At 46.6% G+C, this 26,386-nt stretch overlaps 1 protein-coding gene across 1 annotated transcript; it reads left to right on the top strand.

The window, feature by feature from the left end:
• The first annotated feature begins 1,016 nt into the window (after positions 1–1,016).
• CASTOR1 (cytosolic arginine sensor for mTORC1 subunit 1) lies at positions 1,017–24,745 on the top strand. Its single transcript, XM_035098799.3, has 9 exons — positions 1,017–1,236; positions 6,503–6,573; positions 11,177–11,370; positions 13,123–13,255; positions 14,715–14,838; positions 16,147–16,260; positions 18,851–18,933; positions 20,462–20,556; positions 21,241–24,745. The coding sequence occupies exons 1-9, from the start codon at positions 1,124–1,126 to the stop codon at positions 21,304–21,306; spliced, it is 993 nt and encodes a 330-aa protein (XP_034954690.3). The 5' UTR covers positions 1,017–1,123; the 3' UTR covers positions 21,307–24,745.
• The last annotated feature ends 1,641 nt before the right edge of the window (positions 24,746–26,386 follow it).

Genomic DNA, 26,386 nt, shown 5'->3' with positions numbered 1-26,386 from the left:
CGTAAAAAGCCCTAGCTCCGCTCCTGCTGGCGCCGTGGCACTGTGGTGCGAAGATCCCTCTGGCGCCCCCCCCCCGTTTTCCAGCACAGCTGTTTGGCGGGCGCAGTGCGGCGCCCCCTGGCGCATTGCGGCACCCAGCCTTGCCTTAGGGCCGGCCCTGCCAATGGCTTCCAAGTTACAAGACAGAAGATTCTGACTAAACATCAGGAAGAACGACAGGGGGACAGACTCCCAAGAGAAGTCTTCTTTCTTGGAGGTTTTTAAGCAGAGGTTGGCTGGCCATTTGTCATGCATTATGCAGCTCCCCCAGTGCCTTCCAACTCTACAATTCTTTGATGTGTGTGTGTTGTGTGTATTTAAACAGAATTTCCCAGCTGTAAAGACCTCTCTTGGCCTTTCTGCACAACAGGGGAGGGAGGCGGGGAGAACTGCCAGCACTTGGGCTGATGGGAGTTGTAGTGCAAGCCATCTGGAGGGCACCAGGTTGTCAAATGCAGCGTTGCTACAACTTTAGGACACAGGTACGTAGCAGTGTGTTGAGGATTAAGCGGAAAGGCAGCTGCAGTTCTTGACTTTTTGAATGCTGGAGATTAAAGCATATCCTAGTACGACCTGGATTTACCAGAAATAAAACTTAGTAGCCAGGCAGTTGCACAACAGGTCTCTTTAGAACTGAGCAGTCATCAAAGCGGCCTGTAACTTTCCACAAAATTTGGCCACGGGGCTGAAATTTTCCACACTTGGGAGGAGAGGCGACTTTTTCCATGCTCAGCGTTTTCATTCGAGGGAAAGAGAACAAGGAAGGTGCTTCTATTTTATATCATTAGTGGGTCAGGGTCCGGCTCGACATAAGGCAGCATCCTGCGTTCTCAGGTGGGCTGCCTGAGTCCCGACACCCCTCCTCTTTCCAGCGGCGCCCATGGTGGCAGGCAGGCAGCCAGCCAAGGGGCGGAAAGGAGGCGGCGGTGGGTGGATCCCGGGGCGGGCGAGCCTCCTCCCCGTAGGCCGGGCCAGGCCTGGCTGAGGAGGCGGCGCCGCGGCCCCGGGTTCGCCTATAGCCGAGCGCCGGGGTTACGATCCGGCCTTGCCGCTGCCGAGACGCGCGCTTCGGGCCGCCGCCGCGATGGACCTACGGATCCTGGAGCCCCGCGTGCGGGTGCTGAGCCTGGCTCGCGGCGGCCTCTGGCTCTACACGCACCCGCTGCTCAAGATGCTGCTGCTGCCCCAGCGAAGCAGGTGCCCCACCGGGTCGGGGTCGGATTCGGGTTCCTAGCGGCGTGTATGCGTGTCGTGCGTACTCACACTCGCGTGTACCAAGGGGTTGAAGGACGGAAAGGGGGTGCGAGAGTATCGAGGAGAAGGCTTCATTTAGCGAAGGTTGCCGAGCCCCATTTTTATAAGCCCGCGCACGTGTAGATGGAGGTTGTGGGAAGATGGGCCAAGGAGGCGTGCTGAGTGTTGTGCACCATCCGCAGAGTGAAGCCCTTTGGGGAAGGGGCAGAATTGGTCCCTGTTAAGTGCGCTCAAGTGCCGCAAAGGATTGGGTGCATACTGCGAAGTTGTGGGGATGGACCAAGGTGGTATGTTGAACGTGTGGATTGGGGTGTAGGGGGGTACGTGCACATGTGGTCCAAGCGGTTGTGTCGGTGAGTAAAGGAGGTGTGTGTGTTTGTGTTTGTCATAGCTGCCAAGTTTTCCCTTTTCTCGCGAGGAAGCCTATTCAGCATAAGGGAAAATCCCTTTAAAAAAGGGATAACTTGGCAGCTATGGTGTTTGTATGTATGTGTGTGTGTGAGTGTGTGTGTGTGAGAGAGAGAGAGAACTGGACCACATTTTTCTTCTCTCTCAAGGGTTTGGTTTCCTCCGTGCGTGTATATGAGTCTACTAGGAGGTTGTGGGAATGCACAAACACAAGAGTGCATTGTTTTGAGTGCAATGTGCGAAAGCCTCTTTTGTCGCTGCAGGATTGGGCCCACGTACCTGCGAGCTGTAGGGAGTGTGTGGAGCCTTCTGAGTAAACCTCATTTGGGGAGAGGACTGGGTCCTCTGTGCTTGTACCAAGGGATCCTGCTGTTGAGCCAAGAAGGGGTGTGTCGTGTGTGGTGGCAGATGCAATCCTGACCCCACTTGGACATAGCAAGGATTGCCTCCAAACTCTTGCTTCGCGTGGGATCTTATAGGATACGCAGGGTGCTTTGCTGCAAACTCTGGTTCAGGGAATTATTGAAAACACTTCTGTTTCTTTATCTGGGTTAAATGTGTGAGCCTTGTTTTGGCAGCCGGTTTCTTTGCTCAGCATCTTGTAACGCAGAATGTGCTACCCTGTTTAAAGCCCAGAGGACAAGCAGTTGAAGACCCAACCCTACCTCAAACAGGCAAATCTGGTCTCTGTGTGCCTCTTCTCCCAAACTAAGGGTTAAAAGCTGGGTGTTGGGTAAGCAAGTGGTAATATTCTTGTAGTAACAACAGACTATTCTTGCTGGTGGAACTCTGCTTCTTTCTCCTGTTTTTCAAAGCAAGCCCTTCAGTCCCTCCAAATTGCAGGCCAAGGTTTTAAATACGTTCCACTTATAAGCACTCCCACCCTTTGTGCTTGGAGTCAAATGTGGAAAAAAACCAGTAGGTTTTTTTTTAAAATAAATAAATAAATAAATAAATAAAATAAAAATCCTTCCCTTAGGATTGAAAATGTATCCCCCCCCTACTTTTTTCCTCCTACAGTCGGCTTGCAAAGGCTGGCAAAAACAACCTAACTAACACCCTCAGCTCACCCGCCTTGCAGAGAATAAGCAAACAATTACAGGGTCAATTACAATTACAGGATCAGCCCTTCCAACTGGATCTCGCATTTGGCTGGCAGCCCCTCTCTTTCCAATATATATAAATACACACAGGGGCTTCCTCTCCGATTCCAGAATAAAAAATGCATGCATTGCGGGGGGTGGGGGGTGGGGAGAAGAGAACTCTTGCGAGTCTGGAACTCCAGAAGTCAGTCCACAGGGAAATACTTCTGGAGTTCCACACTTGCAAGAGTCCTGCGTTTGGATTCTGGAATTGGAGAGAGAGCCCCTGCGTTGTGCTCTTTCAGTTAAAGCAGCTGTTTTCGAAATGGGAGGTACTGCCCCCCTAGGGGGCAGTGGAAATAGGCTCCTGCTAAGTGACTTAGAATCATAGAATTGTAGAATTGTTGGAAGGGTTCTCGAGGGTCATCTAGCCCAACCCCCCTTTTGCCCAGTGCGGGACTCGAATCTGTGACCCAGAGATTAAAAGAGTCTCCTGCTCTACTGAGTGACCTATCCCAGATGTTGGGAAACTGGTATCCCTTTGTCCACATTAAGAGTTTGCTGAGCAGCGAAGTAGTTAACTAAAGATGGTAATCTAAGCCTCTTATCTAAGACTCTTGCTAAATGACTGTCAGACTTTGGGAAGCTGGTATCGCTGGATCAAGTTTTATCAGTTGTGCCGAATTAATTAATTTTAGTTTAAATCGGATTTTGAATGAATGCACGATTAATTGCTACTGTTTTGGATGTTATTGTGCTATTTACCTTCCTTAGTGGGTCATGCAAACTTCTGTTCTGAATAATGCATTTTATAGGGTGGTGAATCATTGAGTTGAAAGGCATCGTCCTAGTCCAATCCCCTGCAATGCAGGAATCTTTTGCCCAGCATGGGGCTCGAACCCATGACCTTGAGATTAAGAGCCTCCTGCTTTACCGATGGAGCTATCCCTCAGGGGCACTGGGAATGAGTTTATGGTGGCTTGAAAAAGTTTGGGAATCACTGATCTGAAGCAGATAATTTCATTGCTCATGTTCTGGTTTCGTAGTCCCATCACCCAGCCCAGTCCAAATAGCTCTGTAGCGGCTGAGGTTACATGAGATCACATCAAGATTTAGAGTCCCCAACACTGCGGAGCGAATGAGGGGTGGGTTGGGGGTGTGTGAAATAAAAATTCTTCAGACACCACCATTGTTAAATTTTTGGTCTTTTGGCAATCCAAGGCTGCTGTTAAAAAATTCCTTCAGTAGCACCTTAAAGATCAACTAAGTTTTTATTTTGGTATGAGCTTTCGTGTGCATGCACACTTCTTCAGATACACTGGAAACAGAAGTGTCAGACCCTTATATATATATACAGAGGGTGGTGGGGGTGGGTGGGAATGGGTGATGGGCTGATGGGAGTGGTAAACCTGTGGATGGCTGTTAACGGCTGCTGATGACTGCAATTAGTCCTGGGGGGGGGGGGGAAAGCAAGGGCTGAGGCGCTAAAGAAAGCTTGATCATGCATAATGAGATAAGAATCCGGTGTCTCTATTCATCCCAGGTGGCTCCATGGTTTTAAGCTTGGTAATGAGTTCCAATTCAGCAACTTCACTTTCCAGTCTGTTCCTGAAATTTCTCTGTAATAAAACAGCTGCTTTGAGATCTTGTATAGAAAGTCCTGGGAGATTGAAGTGTTCTCCTACTGGTTTCTCTGTCTTATGGTTCCTGATGTCAGATTTATGTCTCTATTCATCCCAGGTGGCTCCATGGTTTTAAGCTTGGTAATGAGTTCCAATTCAGCAACTTCACTTTCCAGTCTGTTCCTGAAATTTCTCTGTAATAAAACAGCTGCTTTGAGATCTTGTATAGAAAGTCCTGGGAGATTGAAGTGTTCTCCTACTGGTTTCTCTGTCTTATGGTTCCTGATGTCAGATTTATGTCCATTTATCCTTTGGCGTAGGGTTTGGCTGTTGTTGCCTTTTAAAATCGCGGTACTGCCCCAAGTTCTGTTAAAATCCTCAGGATGGAGTTCTGCCTTGCATAGGATCCACCACTGCCTGGTTTATTTTCAACATGGAATTAGGAAGTTTCTGTAGTGAAATAATCTGAATTTCTTCCATGCATAGTTGGGATTGGTTTTCTCTTCCCCAAAATACCAATGGATTTAGTTCTACAGCAATCAGAACATTTATTCGCCATTCGTAATATTTTACCTTACTTTCTTGGTATGTTACAATTGCAAGTTCTCGGCTGTCAGGAGTTTCTGGTTTGTTTTTAAACTGTGTTTTGCTGAAATGGCATATAACTTGCAGCAACAGGGGTCAGCAAACTTTTTCAGCAGGGGGCCGGTCCACTGTCCCTCAGACCTTGTGGGGGGCCGGACTATATTTTGGAGGAAAAAAATGAACAAATTCCTATGCCCTCTTGGTAGAAGCAGAACTGAACAGTTACAGTTCTATCTAGGTAATTGATGTTGACTCCTACCGGTAGAAATGTGAAATAGAATTAATAGAATAGTATATTGTAGAGTTGGAAGGGATCCCCAAGGATCATCTAGTCCAGGCTTCCTCAAACTTGCCCCTCCAGATGTTTTCGGCTTACAACTCCCATGATCCCTAGTTAGCAGGACCAGTGGTCAGGGATGATGGGAATTGTAGTCTTAAAACATCTGGAGGGCCGAGTTTGAGGAAGCCTGATCTAGTCCAAACCCCTGCAATGCAGGATTCTCAGTTAAAGCATCCATGACAAATGACCACCCAGCCTCTGCTCAAAAACTTCCAGGGATTGAGAAATAGATGGGGTCATGTTTTTCTCCCCTCAAGCTTTTTGTCATGAGAATTGCAGAAGCGTCTGCTGGAATTTTGCAAGGGAGAATGGGAATGAGAGAATGGGAAGAAAACTAGAATAAGCACGGCTGTAGCTCAGTGGCAAAGCATCTGCTTTGCTTGTAGAATGTCCCAGCTTCGATCCCTGGCTTCTCCAGGTAGGGCTGGGGTCTCCACCCCCATCGTTCAGCCCGGACACTGAGTGAGGTCCAGCGCCAAGGGCCTTCTGGCGGTTCCCGTACTGCGAGAAGCGAAGTTACATGGAACCAGGCATAGGGCCTTCTCGGTAGTGGCACCCGCCCTGTGGAACGCCCTCCCATCAGATGTCAGAGAAATAAACTATCTGACTTCTGAAGGCAGCCCTGTTTTAATATTTTAATACAGCTTTTAATATTTGATGGATTATTGTATTTTAGTATTTTGTTAGAAGCTGCCCAGAGTGGCCTGGGGAAACCCAGCCAGATGGGCAGGGTATTAATAATAATAATAAAATAATATGCCTGAAATCCTGGAGAGACTCTGCCAATCTGTGCGGACTGTGGACAGTACAGAGCTAGATGGGCCAGTGGTCTGAATGTAATAGGCAGGTTCCTGAGTTGACTTTGCCTCCCATTAGCCAGCCATTAGTTGCATGTAGCAGCTGGCACTTGTGCTAGGCTTGGAAATGATTTGGAAGCAGATGCATGTGGAGTAATATATATGTAGCATATATATGTAGCATGCATATATATATATATATATATATATATAATATATATTTGACTCCCTTCAAAACTGCCTGCCTGCCTGCCACACCTTGGGCTACTTGAAATTTCTGGGTGCTTTTTTCAAAGGGTGCTATTTTCAAAGGCTAGCAAACATTTGTGCAGTTGGCTAAAAATTTAAAAAAAATTTCTTCTTCTGTCTTCCCAGGTGCAAATTCTTCAGCTTGACAGAGACTCCTGAAGACTATACGATCATGCTGGATGAAGAAGGCTTTAAAGGTACCAATGTCTGTCCTTTCTGTGTGTTGACTCCCAGCATGGTATTGTTGCCATTTCCGACAGCTGTTGATTCAGTTTAATTTAGTGTGTGTCACCGGGGTTACTTGCACAGAGCTGCGTGAAACCCTCAAGGGGGAATGTTATGGTGAAGGAAGAGCTTATACATGCCAATAAAGGAATACTTGGGGCTTAAGCTGTTACTTTTTAAGCCTCAGGGCCACATTCCTTTCTGAGTGATATTCTGGGGGCCACATGTCAGTGGTGGGCATGGCCAGAGGGAAAAATAGGTGGGAGCAATGAATGTAAAGTGATGCCTTTGTAGGGTAAGCTAGTGCAGTGTTTCCCAACCTTGTGCCTCCAGAGGTTTTGAGACTACAATTCCCATCATTCCTGACCACTGGTCTTGCTAGCTAGGGATGATGGGAGTTGTAGTTCAAAAACAGCTGGAGGCACAAGGTTGGGAAACACTGAGCTAGTGTCTACACTCTTCCCATACCCCTCTCCCACATCTGGCTGTAGGGCAGGCATCCCCAAACTGCGGCCCTCCAGATGTTTTGGCCTACAACTCCCATGATCCCTAGCTAACAGGACCAGTGGTTGGGAAAGATGGGAATTGTAGTCCAAAACATCTGGAGGGCCGAAGTTTGGGGGTGCCTGGTGTAAAGCAAGACGAGAGAGGAGGCGGGGCCTGGGGAGAGTCCAAAATGCCAGATAGAATATGAATAATTCCCCATCCCTGAAAATGCAATTTTCCGGGTTTAATTTTCTTTGCTTTTTTAAAAAAAGCATTTTTCTCTGATGGTGAAATGGCCTATCACAAGGTTATTATGCCTTTTGGGTCTTAACTGGCACCTTGGTTGGAGTTTACAGTTATTTAAGAGCATTCATATGGTACTTTTTAAAAAAAATCTTCACATATGATCTAAGAAAGCTGAACAATATATCCTTAAAACAAAAAAGTATTGTAAACCTAGTCATATAAAAACACTAGTAATATAAAGATAAAAATAAAACGGAAAATTCTGAGGATTCAGATGCATGGATCAGAACCCAACCTTATGGGTCTCAGAACGCCTGGACAAAAAGCAATGTGGGGAAAGGATTTAGGACCTGCCACTGAGCCTTAGCTGGATTGGAGCAAAAGTTCATCTAGTCCAGGAAGCCCTGAGAAAAGGATGTTTTTTTATGGGGGTTGGCAGGCAACATCCTTTGCATGCAGACAGCCCCTGGCTCAATTTCTGGCATCTCCAGTCTTTTTTTTTTTTAAAAAATGAAAAGTATCCTTCCTTAGTACGAGATGCTGCTGGTCAGAGCAGGTAAATACTGGCCTGCAGGGACTTAACACACTGATATTATAAGGCAGGCAACTTCCTATGTGCTGTTGATCAATTTTGCCAGGTGACCCCGCCCTGGACTTAATTTTGAGCATTATCAAGAGATTGAGAGAGAGAGAGAGGAAAAAGAAAATCTCCCTGCTGTTCTCTGCTTTTTCCAAGTATAGGAGGGAACAGATGGAGAGCAGATGTTGGTATTGTGCGCGTCTGTTTTATTTACCCCATGGGGAAGAGGGAGCAGGGCCACAGGAAGGGAGATAGGAAGCTGCCCCGGGTCACTGCTGACAACAGCAGCTTTTGTATAGCTGCTTCCTGGATCTACTCCAGAATGGCTTTGGCAGGACATTTTTCAGAGCGGACGGAAGGCGTGGCCTTCCCAAGCTGTGATTTCTTTTGGTGCCGTTCCCATGGAAAAGCAACACACACACACACACACACACACACACACACACACAGTCCATTTGAGTGATGCATAATTGTGGCTACCTGGCTGCTTGTGTGAGAGAAGCTGGAAGAGGCCAGGCAGGTGAAGTCTTGGTTTTTTACTCAGCCAAAGGATATTTTGGGGGTTCCCCCCATTTTATTTATCTCATATACCGCTCGATTGTAAAACAAACAAGCAGACCTCGGAAGAACTTACAGAAAGAAGGAAACAATAAAATTACCAGTAAAAAAAAGAAAAGAAAATATGTTAAACATTTTTTTTTTAATCCGCAAAAATAGGTCCAAGCACCCAACATTCTGTGTGCCGTCCATGTCCTGATACACGCATAAACAAAAATATTTTAAGCAGGCACCAGAAAGAGTGCAGTGAAGATGCCTGCCTGATGTCAAGTGGCAGGGAGTTCCAAAGTATGGGTGCTGCAGTACTGTATGGTGTATAGGCAACCTGGAAAGGCCATGGGGGGGGGTCCTTCTCTGGGATCTCCAGTGTTTAGCATTCTCTCCAGGCAGTGACTGGGATTTACACAACTTTGATAACTTGCCTCCGAGATGTTTGCTTTCGTTCACACCAGATTCTCTTAAAAGGGCCATTCTGACCCTCCCGCCCCCTTGGAAATTGAGAGCAGCTGATTTGCCAGTGTTCGCCCCCCCCCCCCCCGCTAGAAGTCAAGATGCAGTTTTAATTCTCTGGATAAAAAGCTCTGGTGCTTTCTTGGTTGAAGTTTTTTTTTGAGAAATCATTGCTCTCGTTCCCAGGATTTCTACAGCCTGGTGGGCCATTGTTCTTCTGAAGGACTCCATCCTGTTTCCTTGGAACAGAAGCTCCCAAAAGGCCCATTCGAAAGTAACCCTTTGCCTTCCGTTGGGAAGGGTAGGCAGCGCCGGCAAAGAACGCAACAGCTTTGCTTCCCACCTGCACTGCCCCCTCCCTCCATAAATAAATGTAGATACGGTATGTGGATGTGCCTTGGCACCCAAGCCAGCTGCCTTTTGTACATTTCCCATGGCACAAGAGGGGGAGCAGGAACACCTTTTGCACCCGTCTGTTGAGTTCCTCATGGCCCCACCCCTATCATGTGTTGCGTCCGAATATCTGCAAGTTAGAATCTTGAGTTAACATTCTGAGTTAGAACCTTGGGTTAAAGTAAGGTTCTCATTTAGAACATTGCGCAGTGCAGGGTTCTAAACTGGAATGCTCTGCCAGTAAAGATTCAGCAGGTATCCTCAATATTATTATTATTATTTTAAATCATCATCGTTATTATGACGGTTACTAAATTGATTACCCACTCTTCACCAGCAGGCCCCATGGTGAGTTACAGCAATTTAAAACTTAAAATTAAGAAGAGTTAAAACAGGTTACAGCCACAGGAATAGGGTGAAAACACACACCTCAGATTTTAACACCTGAGAAGGTCTGTAGGGAAGGAAGCCATCTCTTGGATATTTGTAAGTGTTAGAAGCTTGGGTTAAAGTTCTGACTTAGAACCTTGAATAGTGCAGGTTTCTAAATTTTGGGGTGCTCTTCCAATAGAGATTCAGCAGGCGTCTTCTATGTTAAGGCTTATAAAGGCCGCTTGCTGGGGGGGGGGGAGTGCTCTTGTGCCCGGTTCCTGCTTGCGGGTTTGCCACTGTGAGAAGAGGGTGCTGGCCTTGATGGGCCAGTGGTCTAATCCAGCAGCCTCTTCTAGTTCATCCTCGTTGTGTCTTTTGGTCTGGTCGAGCAAAGGCAGTTCTTATCTTCTGAATTAAATCTCTGGAGTAGCTGAATCAACAAGAATCCTTGTTGGCCGAGAACGCCGTGTACTTGCTTCCCTCCTTGGCTGGGGACTGTTCCAAGCCCCCTTTTTGGCTCTGCTTCATTCTGGAGAGAGGGAGAGAGAGAGAGAGAGCGGGCGCTAAAATCGCTGGTTAGAGGGACAGTTTGTCTTAGGTGGGAACGGGCTTGCCAAAGACATCAGAGCCCATTGGCAGGGAAGTGGGGAGGCAAGGGTCTTGGGGTCTTGCAGTAAACTGCTGCTTCTGATTCCAAAACCTCACTGGAAATCAAAATTCTGTGAAGTTCCCTGGATCATTTTAAAATAAGAGACAAGTTTTTTGTTTGTTTTTAAACAACTTCCATGTAAAAACTGTAGCACCATTTTGTTTATTTAATTAAAAGTCCCTCCAAACAGTTTAATCCATATTTTTTAAACATTCCTAAGTGCTACACACTCTGCAGTACAAAAAGATGCATCACCCTGTAATATTCAATAGGGTGCATTGCTGCGAGTAGAATTTCCCCAATCTACGTAATCTTGCAGGTCTGTGCAAGGGGATAAACTTGGTTGTTCGGGTAATCTTTTTTGTGGATACTAGGGGCTACTGCCCCGTTTTCTCTGCTTGTCAGCCCTGCCTACCTGCCAACCCCTTTGTCAACCACCCTTCCTCCACATCTGAGCAACACCCCCTTCATTCGACCTTACCCACTTCCTTCACTGTCTTTTCACAGCTTTGCCAAAGCCCCACCCCCTGCTTGCTAAACCTCTGTGGAATGCTTGCCTCCCTCCATTAAACAGCTCACTTGGGCCACCAGCACTGCCCACTTGCTTGCTTGCTTGCTTGCTTGCCTGCCTGCTGTCCTGTTGTGACGACAGCCTTACGTTCTTATGTATATAGGAAGATAAAGAGATTTAGTTCAGGCTTTGACCTGCGTAGACAGTTGTGTGTAATATTTGTAATTTTAGCTGATGAACATAAGTTGTACTTCATCAGTAGTATTCTATTTTTTTTGGGGGGGAGCACAAAAACAAATCTTGGATCTCCCCCCCACCCTTGTCTTCCAGAGCTGCCTCCGTCTGAGTTCCTGCAAGTCGTAGATTCCACCTGGCTGGTGCTCAATGTCTCATCCAATGGCAGCGCTTCCGCCAACCTCCAGCCTATTGGGGTCACCAAGATCGCCAAGTCCGTCATTGCACCACTGGCAGAGCACAACGTCTCGGTGCTCATGCTCTCCACCTATCAGACAGACTTCATCCTGGTGAGTCTTTGGGGGTGATTCCCCCCCCCCATCCCCAGAGGAGACAATTGACAATTGTAAGGGGAGGAGGCCACCTGAGGAAGGGCTGGCTCTTACTGGTTGAGCGCTTTGTTTTCCCAAAGGCCCAAACTCCAACCCCCACAGCTCCCAGAATTCTTTGGGGGAAGCCATGATTGTTTAAAGTGGTGTTATAATGCTTCAAATGTTTGGTGTGAATGTGGCCCAGGGGAAAAAAAGACCTGTTTTCTTTAATCATAGGATAGTGGTAGACAATTGGTTTCAGGCTGAGGGCCGCATTCTGTTCTGGGCAACCTTTTGGGGGCCACATTCCGTTCTGGGCAGTGCCCGAGGTGAAATGGATGTAAATTTAACCTTTGTACAGTAGGCTAGTTTCTGCACACACTCCCACCTTCCTTCTCTATCCTCCATTTGGACAAGCAAGAGGCATGATCAGAGTGCAAAGACACATTCCAGCCACGCAGGAACCACTCAAGGAGGGCACGAAGCAACGCCAATGTGGGGTGTGGCCGAACACCAGATAGACAGACTTAGAAGGCCACACTTAGCACCTAGGCCCGAGGTTCCTAAAACTCTTGTCCTAGGCCTGGGGTAGGCAACCTAAGGCCCGTGGGCCGGATGCGGCCCAATTGCCTTCTCAATCTGGCCCGCAGACGGTTCGGGAATCAGCATGTTTTTACATGAGTAGAATGTGTCCTTTTATTTAAAATGCATCTCTGGGTTATTTGTGGGGCCTGCCTAGTGTTTTACAGGAGTAGAATGTGTGCTTTTATTTAAAATGCATCTCTGGGTTATTTGTGGGGCATAGGAATTCGTTCATTCCCCCCCCCCCCAAAAAAATCATCCGGCCCACCAGGTAGTTTGAGAGACGGTTGACTGGCCCACGGCTGAAAAAGGTTGCTGACCCCTTTCCTAGGCTGTTGATCTTATGCATAACAAAAGGAGATTCTCCTAAGGGCATCAGATGAGTTTTGGCCAGAGCCAGTATTCGATCTGCAGACTTTCAGCCTCTTGGGCCACCACCAGTGGAGGCTGGTCAGCTAGGGCAAATGGGGCAGTGCCCCACCAACCTCAACCTGCCTTCACCTGCCTGCCTTCTTACAACCAATGAAGGGGAGAGGCCCTGTCTGTCAGTTTCCTCCTCCTCCTCTGTGTTCCCCTTGTAGAACTGAAGGAAGAAGAGGATGGGGGACCAGGGCCGGCGCGTCCATTTAGACGAACTAGGCCATCGCCTAGGACGCCAAAATGGAGGGGGCGCTGCCCAGCCTGCCCGCCAAACCCCCCAGCCGCCGCCCTTGCCTGTGGCTTTGTTTCTTATTTTTTTTCTTCTCCTGACGTTGCCGGGTGAGGGGCGGGCTAGTGAGGCGCCACGCTAGTGGCTGACTGGCATGACGCCCCTCCTCGCTGGCCCGCCCCTCACCCGGCAACGCTGGGAGAAGAAAAAATAAAAAAGAAGCTGCTGGCCGAGCGAGGCTGCAGCTTCCTTTTTTTCTTCTTCTCCCGCCGTTGCCGGGCGAGGGGCGGGCTAGCCATTCACACTGGGGGGGGGGGCAGAAGGTGACCTCGCCTAGGGCGCCAAAAACCCTAGCATCGGCCCTGAAAAATGCTCAAATTAGTTGGCTCCACTTGCCACTGGCGCCACCTACTGTTGGCCTCCCTGCCTTCCTCCCTACCCACCCCAAAGGGCACCAGCTGCCACTCTGCACCGGCGACGACCGTGGCTCTTTTTTCCAGGTGCGGGAGAAGGACCTCCCTGTCGTGATCCACACCCTGCAAGGCGAATTCGATATTTACAAGGAGGTGAACGGGGAGCCGGTCCCCGCGAGCTGTGACGACGTGACCAACGGGTTCCTCAAGCCAAAGCAAGGTGAGTTTTTTGGAACAAGAGAGGGCTGCAGTGGAAACAGCCTCTGTGTAACTTTATGGCCTCCTTTGGAGCCTTTGAAATTGGATTCCTTGTCTCCACCGCCACCCTGTTTTATCAAATATGTCAGGCCAATCCGATGGGGACAAAGTTCATCCATTGTGTTGATGCTCAGAGGAGAAGAAAGTATCTTTTTGTTTTGCTTAGACAATAGGGGGATTTGTGCTTTAACCTTGCAAACAAAGCCCTGGGAGCTGTTGGCTGATTTAAAATATTTTTTTTTATCAGTCGCCACTCTCTTAGTAGAAAACCAGGAAACATTTAAAACTGGGGTTCCCAACTTTTTTTTTTGGGCCGTGCCCCACCAAGCATCTCTAAAATCCTGGTGCACGCCTCCCCCCTGTGACATACACTGTATTTTTCCGTGTATAACACGCCCCCTCTTTGGGGGGACTCCAAATTGAGAAAATGGGGGGAGATTGCCCAGAGTATAAGATGACCCCCAATTTTTTTTGCAGAATTTTAAAATAAAAAATGCCTAGTCTTATATATGGAAAAATACGGAAATTCTTATTATTCGAAAAGTGAACTCCTATTCACGTGGAGGAAGCCTAAAGGGCCATTAACTTGGTCTAAACAAACTTCCAAAGAACATGGCACCCATGAAAGAGAAAAATGAAAGAACGAAAGGACAGGTGAAGTACTGAGAAATTGTAACAACAACAACAAGATGAAGTGATATGAAAAAGTAGCAAATAAAGTTTCAAAACGTATAATAGGAAACTGAAATGCGTAAATATAAAATTTGAGCTCACCTCACGATAATTAGACTTAAAGTTAGTGAGATCCTTGTGCTTCATGGCTGCTGCAGAGAGATTTTATATTGGGTACCAATTTAGTCTGCTTCAGTCTCAAGTCTCCTCATTTAGTGATATCCAGTCGATTTATTTTCTTCTCGAATTGACCCCCTTAAAAATCAAATTGCCCCCCTGTGGGGCATGTGCCCCACATTGAGAACTGCAGATTTAAAACATAAAAAACTATAAAGGTAAAATTGAGCAGGCAGTTAAAAGAATCCAGTAACCAAACTATATGGACCTGAGCAGTGTTTGAAATTTTGACACTCGAAATGTGGGTTTTTAGGACTCGCCATGTTTCTGTGATTGCAAGAGAAGAGGGGCCTTACGGTGAATGGGTGGGTATTAAATTGTAACAACAACAAAATTCAACGTTGTTGGATGTCTCCAAATTCTAGTGCAATGAGAGGGAGAAAATGAAGATGGCTGTTAGCCAAATGGGCTGTTGCTGCAGGTGTTGTGCAAATGCAATTCAGCCCTGCTCCTCTGCTTGGAAATTCTCCTGTCATTGCCAAGGCATTCCCTTGTCTGGTCCAAGCCAATTGCTTGGGAATTCTGGCTGTTGCCGTGTCAGGTGTCTTAACACTTTTGTCTCTTGTCCTTAGATGTGAACCCCACTGTCCATCCTGTGCAGAGCCCCCAAAATAGGTTCTGTATCCTGAGCATCTCTCCAGACTCCTTGCCCGCTATCGCCACAATCCTCATTGATGTCCTGTTCTACTCAAACAGGTAAGAGCACAGCAAAGGTGTAGCGGACACCAACCATGGTCTGTTTTCTGTGCAAAGATCAAAACTTAATTGTTTTGGGAGCTTCCGGTTCCGCTCTGTCTTAGTGGAGGCAGCCCCCACGACAGCAGGGAGTTCGTTGGCGAAGGAAAAGCAAGAATGATTGAGGGTAATCATCCTTGCAAATTCTCCCCAGGGACGGGGGGGACGGGCTTCACTCGCAGTTTGTCTCGGTACCTGGCTCTCCCTCCTGCATGGAATGCAGGGGGCAGGGAGCTGGTGTGTGTAAAAGCCCTTCGCTTGCCGAAAACCTTCCAATGCCGCCATTAAGAAGCAGAGGTTCTCCTGTTAAATGGAGCTTAATTGGGCTAAAGTACAGGCGCGTGCTAGAAGAGATGAGGTCACAAACTGCGGAACACACCAACAGCAAGGACTTTAAGGTTTGAATTTGAGATAAGACTTCATTCGGTGCAATAGACAGTGGGGCGGAGCGGGGAGTCTACGGTTTCTTTATTTAAAATTTTCTTCTCTACATTTATGATTTAGCAACCCTCCTCTGAATGTTAGTTCAAATTATATTTGTACAAGTGAGGATGGAAGAAATTGGATTATAAATATGGAATATAACAAATGGAAAAGTGTGCGTAAAAAAAAAACCGGAAAATGGGAGGGAACCTCTATTTTGCAAAAGGTTTACGGTGGAAAGTTAGAGCTGACTCTTCCCCATCCTTTATTATTTATGGAGTGAACTGAATCACGCTAAGAGGACTTGGAATTTAATTCAATTGGAAGATAATTGCTCATATATCTTCAGCTGGAAGGAAAGAAATAAAGCTATAATATCTTACAAGGACAAGAAGAAACACCACAGACAGAATAATTTCCACACACAAGAAGAACAAGGATATAGTTTTGAGTTCCTCATTTGCAGTCTTATAAATCCATTTCATGTGTCAACATGAATAGAAGTTATTAATATTGCAGTTGTTGTATAAGGGATCATTATTATGACCAGAATGTAATTGAAACACATAAGATTTTGGAACGCAGAAATAAATAAAAATCATTACACCATCAATTCTAGCATGCGGAGGGCCCACTTTAACTAAATTATATAATTTGGTATTTGATTGGTATTAATAATTGACATATAAATTGGTATTGTTATAATGAGGCTGTTATTGGACTGTAGTTGAAAACAAATAAAAAATTATGATCCCCCCCTCCAGTTTTTTAAAAAGCTGGTCAGTTAGTGCTATTCAGTCCTTTATTTTAGCAACTCATGTGTTTTTCCCTCACCCCATTTTTCAGCCCCACAAAAGAAGCTGCTTCAGCCAGCCAGGACCTCGACTCCATTACTTTCTTTGCCTTTTCGCTGATCGAGGGCTACATCTCCATCGTCATGGATGCTGAGACCAAGAAGAAGTAAGTGCCAGCTTTGTTGCAGGTAGCAGGAAAACTTTTATTAAATTAAAAGTTTGATGTGATGCAGCCGCTAAAAAAGCCAATGCAATTATGGGCTGCATCAATAGGAGTATAGCATCTAGATCAAGGGAAGTAATAGTACCACTGTTTTCTGCGCTGGTCAGACCTCACCTGGAGTACTGTGTCCAGTTCTGGGCACCACATTTCAAGAAGGATACTGACAATCTGGAACGTGTCCAGAGGAGGGCAACCCAAATGGTCAAAGGCCTGGAAACGATGCCTTATGAGGAACAGCTTTGGGAGCTGGGTATGTTTAGCCTGGAGAAGAGAAGGTTAAGGGGTGATATGATAGCCATGTTCAAATATATAAAAGGATGTCATATACCGGTAGAGGAGGGAGAAAAGTTGTTTTCTGCTGCTCCAGAGAAGCGGACACGGAGCAATGGATTCAAACTACAAGAAAGAAGATTCCACCTCAACATTAGGAAGAACCTCCTGACCGTAAGAGCTGTTCGGCAGTGGAATTTGCTACCAAGGAGTGTGGTGGAGTCTCCTTCTTTGGAGGTCTTTAAGCAGAGGCTTGACAGGCATATGTCAAGAATGCTTTGATGGTGTTTCCTGCTTGGCATGGGGTTGGACTGGATGGCCCTTGTGGTCTCTTCCAACTCTATGATTCTATGATTCTATGAAATGTTTTCTGAGAGTAGGGCTGCATTCACACGGCGGTTTATTCCGTGTCCCTAACATTTCCCTAACTCTTAATTTCCCCATTATATTTGAGCTTTTCCATGACTCAGAAGCCACTTCTGGGAAACGTAGCAGAACATTATGGAAATTCCGCACTCATTTTCGTATTAATTGCTTCGAGGAAGGGGGGGTGTCTGTTTGCAGCCCCGCTGAACATTCCCACAAAATGAAATTTAGCATAGCATGCCAGTGCAGTATATCAGTCAAAAGGCTTACAAGTTCCAGTGGTTATGAGAGAGGGAGAAATACTCTTCTCTGTCTGCTCTCGCCTTGCCATGCGTCTTTTAATAAAGGTCTATTATGTTGCCTCTTGAACTTTTCTCCAAACTAAGCTCCCAAACTCTGCAACCTTTCCTTATAGGGAGGCGCTGGATTCCCTTGATCATTTGTGCTGCCCTTTTCTGAACCTTTTTACAAACGCTGCAATAACCTTTTTGAGTTGAGGGGACCAGAACTGCATACACAGTATATTCCCAGAATGGTCACAAACGTCTTTCACAAATGATGGCAATGTGCAGTGCCAGTTGAAGCATCTCCTGGTGGGGGGGGGGGGCCTTTCAGGGCAGGAATCCCCTTTCCTGCTTGAAAGCCCTGCGACAGCACCTCGTAGTTTGCCTTAGGGAATTGCCCACTGCTGTGTTCCTAGGCAATTGCTGGAATTCATGCAGTGGTTTGGCTGAGATTTCTATTTGTCACGTGGCAGTCTTCGGAATAAGGGTCATATCCATGCAGCACTGTAAAAGCACAGATAATGCACTACAGTTCCCAGCAGGGTGGATTTGATTTAAATCACGATTTAAATCACTAGTCAGTAAGGCTTGATTTAAATCATAGTTTTCTACATAAAGACTTATTCTTGCTGGTGTAACTTTAATATGCTGGTAGATGAAGATTTTTAGAATAACAACTTTTCATATTAGTTTTTTTATCCCCAGTTTAATAGGTTAATCATTCATACTGTATTTGGACAACTTTTCTGTTGTTCTTAGGAAGGAGAAAAATAATCATTACCATAATAATAAGAATTTAAATAGATTTATTCAACTGAAACAATAACATTACAGCATATGTTATTTGCTTAAACAAACATCCATGTTTGTTAAGTAATTTGGCTAAACAAAAACAAAATATATATATTTTAGGAAACTTAGACTGTCAGCCCAGCCTACACATGAAAAACTTAAATACTGTCCACTCCAAACAATCAGAAAAATATTGTTTTTATTCTATTCACTGAACTTCTTGAAACTTAGCACTGAAGGGGTTGATTCTGTATTCATAGGTTTGTAGAACAATAGGATTAAGGTCTTTTTCTCAACTCTGTTCATGTTATAACATTTTTGCTGTGAAGAAGAGGCATGTGATCTCTGTTGAGTCAAATTCAGTTTTGAGAACTGCAAAAGTAAACCAAGCATCTGTGATAATATCTTGCAGGCAGAGAAACTGCCCAATAATCTTACAAAAACCTCTGGAAGAGCATGACATTGTGAATGGATTAATGGAATTTATTTACCAAAAAAAATTAAACATATACAACCTTATTCTACATAATTAAAAAAACTAATCTTTATTTCATGATGGAATAACCTTTGGATGGTAATATATTTTCCTCAAAAAGCATTTTATTTTAAAAGAATCCAATTTTTTAAAAAAATATCATTGATTTTTATCCTTCTGGTTAAGCCGCGTGCTTTAAATGCGTGGTGTGGATGCGATCATGCTGGTGTGTTGCTGTGTGGCAGGAAAAACAGCTGGAGGGCGGAAAGTGCAGAGCGTCACTTGGGTGTGGGGCTTTACAAAAGGTGCCTGGTGGCAGTGACTAAATTCTCCTGTCTCCTCCCAGGTTCCCCAGCGACCTCCTGCTGACCAGCTCCTCAGGGGAGCTCTGGAGGATGGTGAGGATCGGTGGGCAGCCCTTGGGCTTCGGTAAGTGAGTGTCTGCATCCTGACATTCTGAGCTCTGCTTTTCCTTGTGGCCGGTCTTAACTGGTAGCCGCAGGGTCGGCTGTTGTTTTTAATAGTATGAGATGCTAGCCATAAAGTACAGCCTTGCAAGTGCTCAGTTACCTGATCACCTGTGGCGAGTTAGAATTTCCTCCAGGCGAGCAGGTAGCGAGATCTTGCAAGAGCTGATGCTTTCTGTTCCCTTCCCTTTTAAGCCATGCTTACCTGGTAAGTGTGGGTTATCTACAGGGTTGGATGAGGCCCTAAGCTACTAAAGGTAATGTGGCCCTTTATATGTCCAGCTGTCCTTTGTCAACAACAAATTTGTCGCTGTTTTTTGTGTTGAATATATGCTGTATGGTAATTTATGGACCTAATAGGGATCTAAAGCCATTTGCACATAACAAATAGGAGCCTCCACAACACAAAACACTGTTGCTGTATGTGGGTTTTATTTTATTTGTTTTTTATCTTATATTTTGGAAATGTACATCCAGTTTTCTTCACTTTAAATTTTTTAGGGGCTCCCAGGAGAGTGCGACCCTAAGCTATAGCTTGTTTAGCTTATATGTAAATCTGGCACTTGTTATCTAGTAAAAATGTGTTTTGTGCAGCTGGTACAGCCTTAGTGGGGCTATTTTAAGAGCTACCAAAAGGTAAAGGGACCCCTTACCATTAGGTCCAGTCACGGATGACTCTGGGGTTGCGGCGCTCATTTTCCTCTATTGGCCGAGGGAGCCGGTGTACAGCTTCCAGGTCATGTGGCCAGCATGACAAAGCCGCTTCTGGCGAACCAGAGCAGCACACGGAAACACCATTTACCTTCATGCCAGAGCGGTACCTATTTATCTACTTGCACTTTGAACTGCTAGGTTGGCAGGAGCAGGGACCGAGCAACAGGAGCTCACCCCATCGCGGGGATTCGAACCGCCGACCTTCTGATCGGCAAGCCCTAGGCTCAGTGGTTTAACCCACAGTGCCACCCTGCTCATATATATAGTTTGTATATTTTTTTGGTCTAAGCTGCTCAACATAGTGAAAAGTGGGATATTATGTGTGTGTGTGTATTTAAATAAATAAAATAAAACATAAGCCATGTGATCAAACGCTGGAAGGAAGGTGTTGGCTGCCATATTATAATCAATGGGGAAGACATCCAAAAATTCTGGGAGCTGTAGTTTGTTGAAGGTGCTGAGAGTTGTTTTGAGCGCCCTATTCCCCTCCCAGGGTTACAGTTCCCAGAGTGGTTTAATGGCCAATCAGAGAATTCTGGGAAATGGAATTCTGCGAAACGGGAGGGGATTTAGGGGTCTCCTAACTACTCTCCGCACCCTTAACAAACTGCAGCTCCCAGAATCCTTTGGGGGAAGGGGAAGCCAGGACAGCTTAAGTGGTATCATAGCGTTTTAGATGTACGCTGTGCATGTGACCTGTGCTGCCCAGGTCCAATCAGTGCTTAAGAGAAGGGGAGGGTTTTTCTTACTTATCACCTGCCTTCTTGCCTCCCCAGATGAATGTGGGATTGTGGCTCAGATTGCCAAACCTCTCGCCGATGCAGACATCTCTGCGTATTACATTAGCACCTTCAACTTTGACCACGCCCTGGTAAGTCAGTCGGGCCATCCTCCAAATTGTGAGCAGCTGCCTACCTAATTTTTAAAAATATATGATCGTTTTAATGTTTTATTTAGAGGCCTTGTTTGTTTGTTTGTCTTTTGCACTGAAGCAGCATACAGTGGTACCTCGGTTAAAGTACACAATTGGTTCCGGAAGTCTGTACTTTACCTGAAGCGTACTTAACCTGAAGTGAACTTTCCCATTGAAAGTAATGGAAAGTGGATTAATCCGTTCCAGGCGGGCCCGCGGAGTACTCAACCTGAAGTGTACTTAACCTGAAGTGAAGTTTTCCATTGAAAGTAAAGGAAAGTGGATTAATCCGTTCCAGACGGGCCCGCGGAGTACTCAACCTGAAGTGTACTTAACCTGAAGCAAAGTTTTCCAGTGAAAGTAAAAGAAAGTGGATTAATCCTTTCCAGACGGTCTGCGGAGTACTTAACCTGAAGCGAACCTTCCCATTGAAAGTAATGGAAAGTGGATTAATCCGTTCCAGACAGGTCCGCGGAGTACTTAAACTGAAAGTACTCAAACCGAAGCGTACTTAAACCGAGGTATTACTGTATAAATTTTGTTAAATGAAAAGATAATATTCTAAATCCTCTTTGAGCTGTACTGCAGGGAGGAGATGCTATTTGGTACAGCCGGTTTGCTACCCTTCCCCATCTCTTCCAGGTTCCAGAGGACGGCATTGATAACGTGACCCAAGTGCTTCAGACACGGCAGGAGAGTGGGAGATAGCCCCTTGGCTCTTTATGTACGCCGATTTCTGCTGCGCCTGTCACCTGGTGTTCCCGGGAGCAAGGCGGAAGCCACTTGCCCTGAGTGTGAGCCGAGCTGTCCTTTTTTCACAGTGTTTTTTTGGGAACGTGGAGCGATTGGTGCGTCTCCCTCTAGCTGGAGGAGAGCTGTTGTTCCTTCGCTCCCAAGAGGGGAGCCCCAACCTGTGCCTTATCTAGACAACTCCCCAGAACCTGGTCAATCAGTTCCGATTGCCTGCGTCAGACTTTAGTATTCTCCAAACCTCACTCTAGCCTTCCGGCCCTATCGTTTAGTCCTCGGCCTAGCTGTATCTAGAGCCAAGGAGGGGGATTCCTGCTCCTGATGGGCTTCTGGAGAATCAATTTCTCTCTCTGTTTTTGCACATTACCTGAGATTCTCCAATAGGAAGACAAGCCTGGAACTTTTTCTTGTTGTTTTCGTTGTGGTTGCTAATTTGTTGGAATTGCACAGTTTACTTATTATTGTGATTTTTATTTTTATTTTTTTGATCCACAGTGCTAAGATTGGGAAATACTGGGGCCATTCCTTGTTGAGGTGGTTGGCAAAAAGCACACATTCACACCACAAGTTTTAAAGCTCTAGGATACCACTTTTAACCAGTCCTGGCTTCCTCCAAAGGATTATGGGCGTCGTAGTTCATTGAGGGTGCTTAAAATTATGAAGACCCTCTATTTCCCCTCCCAGAGCTGCATTTCCCAGAGATCGTTGGGGAGAGGGATTGACTGTTATCACTCTGCGAATTGTAGCTCTGGAAGGAGAATGGGGCGGGTGCAGGGTGTGTGTCTCCTCCAATGACCCTTAACAACCTACAGCTCCCATAATTCTTTGAGAGACGCCAGGACTGTTTAAAGGGGCACCATAGGGCTTTAACTGTTTATGGTGGGACTGTGGCCTAAGTGATTGATCATCGTTGTTGTTTTTTAACTCTAACCTTAGCCAAGTTCCCATTTGTAGGCCGCTTGCCCAGTGGCTGTTTTAAGAACCACCGATGCCTGTCCTGCTCCTTCTTTGCTTTCTGCTGGGACAGTGCCCCCCGTTTTAACAGTATTAAGGTGACACTCATTCCTCCAGGTGTCCCCTCCAGATGTTGCCAAGTTGGCTGGAGCTGGCATCTGTCAGCATCTGCACGACCCCCCCCCCCCGCAATTCCTTAATGGACAGGATACTTCATCAGATCTTTGAGCTAGAGGAGGGTGAGGAGAAGGACTTGAGAAAGAACCCCCCCCCACACACAAAATTCCTCTATTTCATGTGGCCTTAAAACATGAGGGTGCCTTATTGTGCTTTATCATGAAGCATTTATATACTTTAAAAAATAATAATGATGTATGATGATGTATGAAGTTAGTCACATTCTTCTCGCTCCTCCTTCCTTTGGGCTACGGGCGAAGGAGCTCATGCCAGGTATCCTGAGAAATGTATCACCCTCCACCGTGTGTTTGATTTCATTTGATTTTTGGGAGGAGGGGGCAGACAGACAGACGGACGGAGAAGCAGCTGAGCCAGAATCAGCAGCCCAGTCAAAGCAGCCAGAACAGAAGACGGAGGTGGGGTAAGCTGGAAAGTGGGTTGGTGGCGGTGGGGGACCCTATTTTTGGATGCCTGCCCCCTACAGAAGCTGCTCCGAGCAACTTAAAACCGGCGCCCGTAGCTCTCTCCAGCTTATTCTGCTATGTATGCTGATCCAGCTTGGAGAACTTGATTTGTGTTTTGGGTATTGTTTGTTTTGAAAACAACCAGAACGCCAAAGCAGCTGAAGAGCTCCGTGCTGGAGAAGGGGGTCGTCAAGATCATGCAGACCTTTGGAGCCGTTCCAGATGGCAGGTGCTTTGTAAGGAGGGTAGTGCCAGACCTGAGTTGCTGGGCTTCATCTCAAGGGAAAAGGCACCCTCGTTCTGTTCTTGTTTGGAGTCGGAGCCCTTTTGCTTCCCCAAAGAGAGCCAGCGTGGTGAAAGACATCGAGGGTCCTTCCCCGCTAGGGAACCAGAGCGAGCTGAAGAATGCTGCCTCCCTGTCTGCTTCGGGGTTTTTTTTGGGGGGGAGGGGGTTGTTGTTGTGCTGGGCCTTGGGCAACCAGAAGTGCATCGACGTGAGCCTTTGGCGAGTTCTCGACCTTTCCTGGGTGCTAACTTTTTGAAGCAGCTTTGAATGTAGTTTTCCCGGTTGTGATGGCTCAACCTTGCATCACTGGAACTTTTCAGTTTGCAAGCTAACCTATCCTGTTTGTGTTTCTTTTTAAAAAATCTATATTAATAAAGCAGGTTGCCAGTATCTGGGCCTGCTAACCAAGTGAAGTGCAACCCCTTTAGTCGGGGTAAGTTCCCACAGCTACGTCTGGTTTCAGGCTTATTTCGGGAAGAGCTTTAGGAAAAGGTGTGGCTGTCTGTCATTTGCACAACTGGGTTTCTACGGTTGCCAGTTAGCTAGAGCTGACAGGGCATTGTCAGTCTCTGCCCAAGAGCTGTACAGTGTGTTTCCTTTATGCCCCCCCCCCTTGTGGCCACCTTTTTGCTCATCCCTAGTCCTCTCACCTGGCACACAGGTGAAGGGGAAGTAGCACAGCTGCCAAGTGACACTGGCTGTGCTTTCTCTAGGCCAGGCATCCCCAAACGGCGGCCCTCCAGATGTTTCGGGCTACAACTCCCATGATCCCTAGCTAGCAGGGCCAGTGGTCGGGGAAGATGGGGATTGTAGTCCAAAACATCTGGAGGGCCGAAGTTTGGGGATGCCTGCTCTAGGCCATGGCAAAGGGCTAGGTCTCAGCAGGCAGCCACAAAGGAGTGATGGGAGCTGGGTAGGTTTGATCAGGGCTGGAGTCCTTGCCCTCTGGGTGGGCTGGCCCAAGCCCTGTGTGGGATGGTGGTGCCCTCATTTCTCTCCATCCCACAGAGCCTGAAATAGACCCTCCCAGTCTTGGAAGCCTTTGAAACTTTTGTGCCAGTTTATATTGAGAACGAAGCTTTTTGCAGATGCCAAACCCGACCTGAGAACTCCTGCGCAGCCACCTGGCACTGTTGGAAGACCTCTGGCAGAACGCAAGGGAATGGAGACCCATGATGGCTTCCTTGAATTCCCCCCCCCCCAGTATTTTAATACAGGGCTGGGAATAGGTGTGCTCAGATAAGGGGATCACCTCCTATGTAGATCTCAAGAAAGCGAGAGGGTCTCATAGGGGGGTAACTCACAGCTACTGACATTCCTCATTTTGGCTGCTAGTTCCGGATTCCTGGCTGAGTTCTAAGACGAATTACCCGGCGAAACCTCTTTTCAACACTACACCAATGAAAGCCAATTTGTGTGCCGCGAGAATGCAAAGTCCTTTACATTATTTGTGTGTGTTTGTGCGTGTGCGCATAGTTTTACATTTTGTCAATAAAGGTCATTTATTTCTTGCAAATAATACTTGTGGCAGGTGATTTGTGTCTAATCAAAGCTGGAATAACCATTAAGCAAAATAAACACATGTTTAGGGCATCAAGGGAAGCGTGGGGGTGGGGGGGCGGACCACAGAAATTTTCCCCTTCCGGATTTTTAACATTAACAGTCACACATTGCTCAGCCGAGTGTTCGGCTATGCCCATGGCTATAAGTAAAAAGGTAAAGGACCCCTGGACAGTTAAGTCCAGTCAAAGGCGACTGTGGGGTGAGGCACTCATCTCGCTTTGAGGCCGAGGGAGCCGGCGTTTGTCCACAGACAGCTTTCCGTGTGTCCAGCATGACTAAACCACTTCAGGCGCAATGGGATGGAAGCCAGAGTGCACGGAAACACCATTTACCTTCCCGCCGCAGCGGTACCTATTTATCTACTTGCTCTGCTGTGCTTTCAAACTGCTAGGTTGGCAGAGCTGGGACAGAGGATTCGAACTGCTGATCAGAAGGTCAGCAAGCCCAAGAGAAGAAGAGGAGTTTGGATTTGATATCCCGCTTTATCACTACCCGAAGGAGTCTCAAAGCGGCTAACATTCTCCTTTCCCTTCCTCCTCCACAACAAACACTCTGTGAGGTGGGTGGGGCTGAGAGACTTCAGAGAAGTGTGACTAGCCCAAGGTCACCCAGCAGCTGCATGTGGAGGAGCGGAGAAGCGAACCCGGTTCCCCAGATTACGAGTCTGCCGCTCTTAACCACTACACCACACTGGCTCCCGTGGTTCTGAGGCTCTGTGGTTTTGACTACAGCGCCACCCGCGTCCCTCTGCGTGATCCCAGCTGAGTGTTTGGCTGTGTTCTGCCTCCACATCTGGATGTAGTACTGCTTCTGAATGCCAGTTGCTGGAAACCACAGGAAGTGAGAGCGATCTTGTGCTCAGATCCTGCCTGCCAGGTTCCCACAGTTTCCCAGTTGGCCGCTGTGAGGACAGGATGCTGGACTAGATGGGCCAGGGGCCTGATCCAGCAGAGACTGTTCTTGCGTTGTACAGCCTTCGAAAACAGAAGCCCGTAAAAATGAGACACCAATCCTGTTTAGCAGCTGCCGGCAAGGAAGACGGGTGGTGAAAAACTGGGCATTAAAAGAACAACGACACCCAGACTTGACTTTCCTGTCAGCAGAGGAATTTCTTTTACAGCTTTTCTTGAAGGGCGGCCTCTCCCTGGCAGGGAGCAGGGCCTGTGGGAACTCTGCAGGAGCTGTTTATGTAGTAACGCTGTCAAGACACGGGCAATAAATTTTACATTCTCAGCCCAGAATCTAAATCTATCCATGGGATGGAAGAGCCGACTTAAAAAATCAACATGACACTTAAAACAGTGTTTCCCAACCAGTGTGCCTCCAGATGTTTTGGGACTACAACTCCCATCATCCCTAGCTAGCAAGACCAGTGGTCAGGAATGATGGGAGTTGTAGTCCCAAAACATCTGGAGGCACACTGGTTGGGAAACACTGACTTAAAAGACACGAGCCAAAATGTTGATACTTCTTTGTTTCCCCCAGAAAAAAAAAGAGGATGGTATTTTCCAGAATATTCTCTGGAAATAATAGTAAATAATAATAAATCAGAGTTGGAAGGGACCACAAAGATAATCTAATCCAACACACTGCA

This window comes from Zootoca vivipara, chromosome 16 (assembly GCF_965207765.1).
Source record: "Zootoca vivipara chromosome 16, rZooViv2.hap1.1, whole genome shotgun sequence".
Classification (NCBI taxonomy): Eukaryota; Metazoa; Chordata; class Lepidosauria; order Squamata; family Lacertidae; genus Zootoca; species Zootoca vivipara.
Note: the sequence above shows the minus strand (reverse complement) of the source record. Positions and strands in the feature narration are given on the sequence as shown.

Bases quoted from the DNA above. Each gene is read 5' to 3' on its own strand.
- CASTOR1 (XM_035098799.3), top strand. From the start codon at position 1,124: ATGGACCTACGGATCCTGGAGCCCCGCGTGCGGGTGCTGAGCCTGGCT. The intron at 11,371-13,122 runs GTGAGTCTTTGG...TCTTTTTTCCAG, and splicing joins ATCAGACAGACTTCATCCTG to GTGCGGGAGAAGGACCTCCC. The intron at 14,839-16,146 runs GTAAGAGCACAG...CCCATTTTTCAG, and splicing joins GTCCTGTTCTACTCAAACAG to CCCCACAAAAGAAGCTGCTT.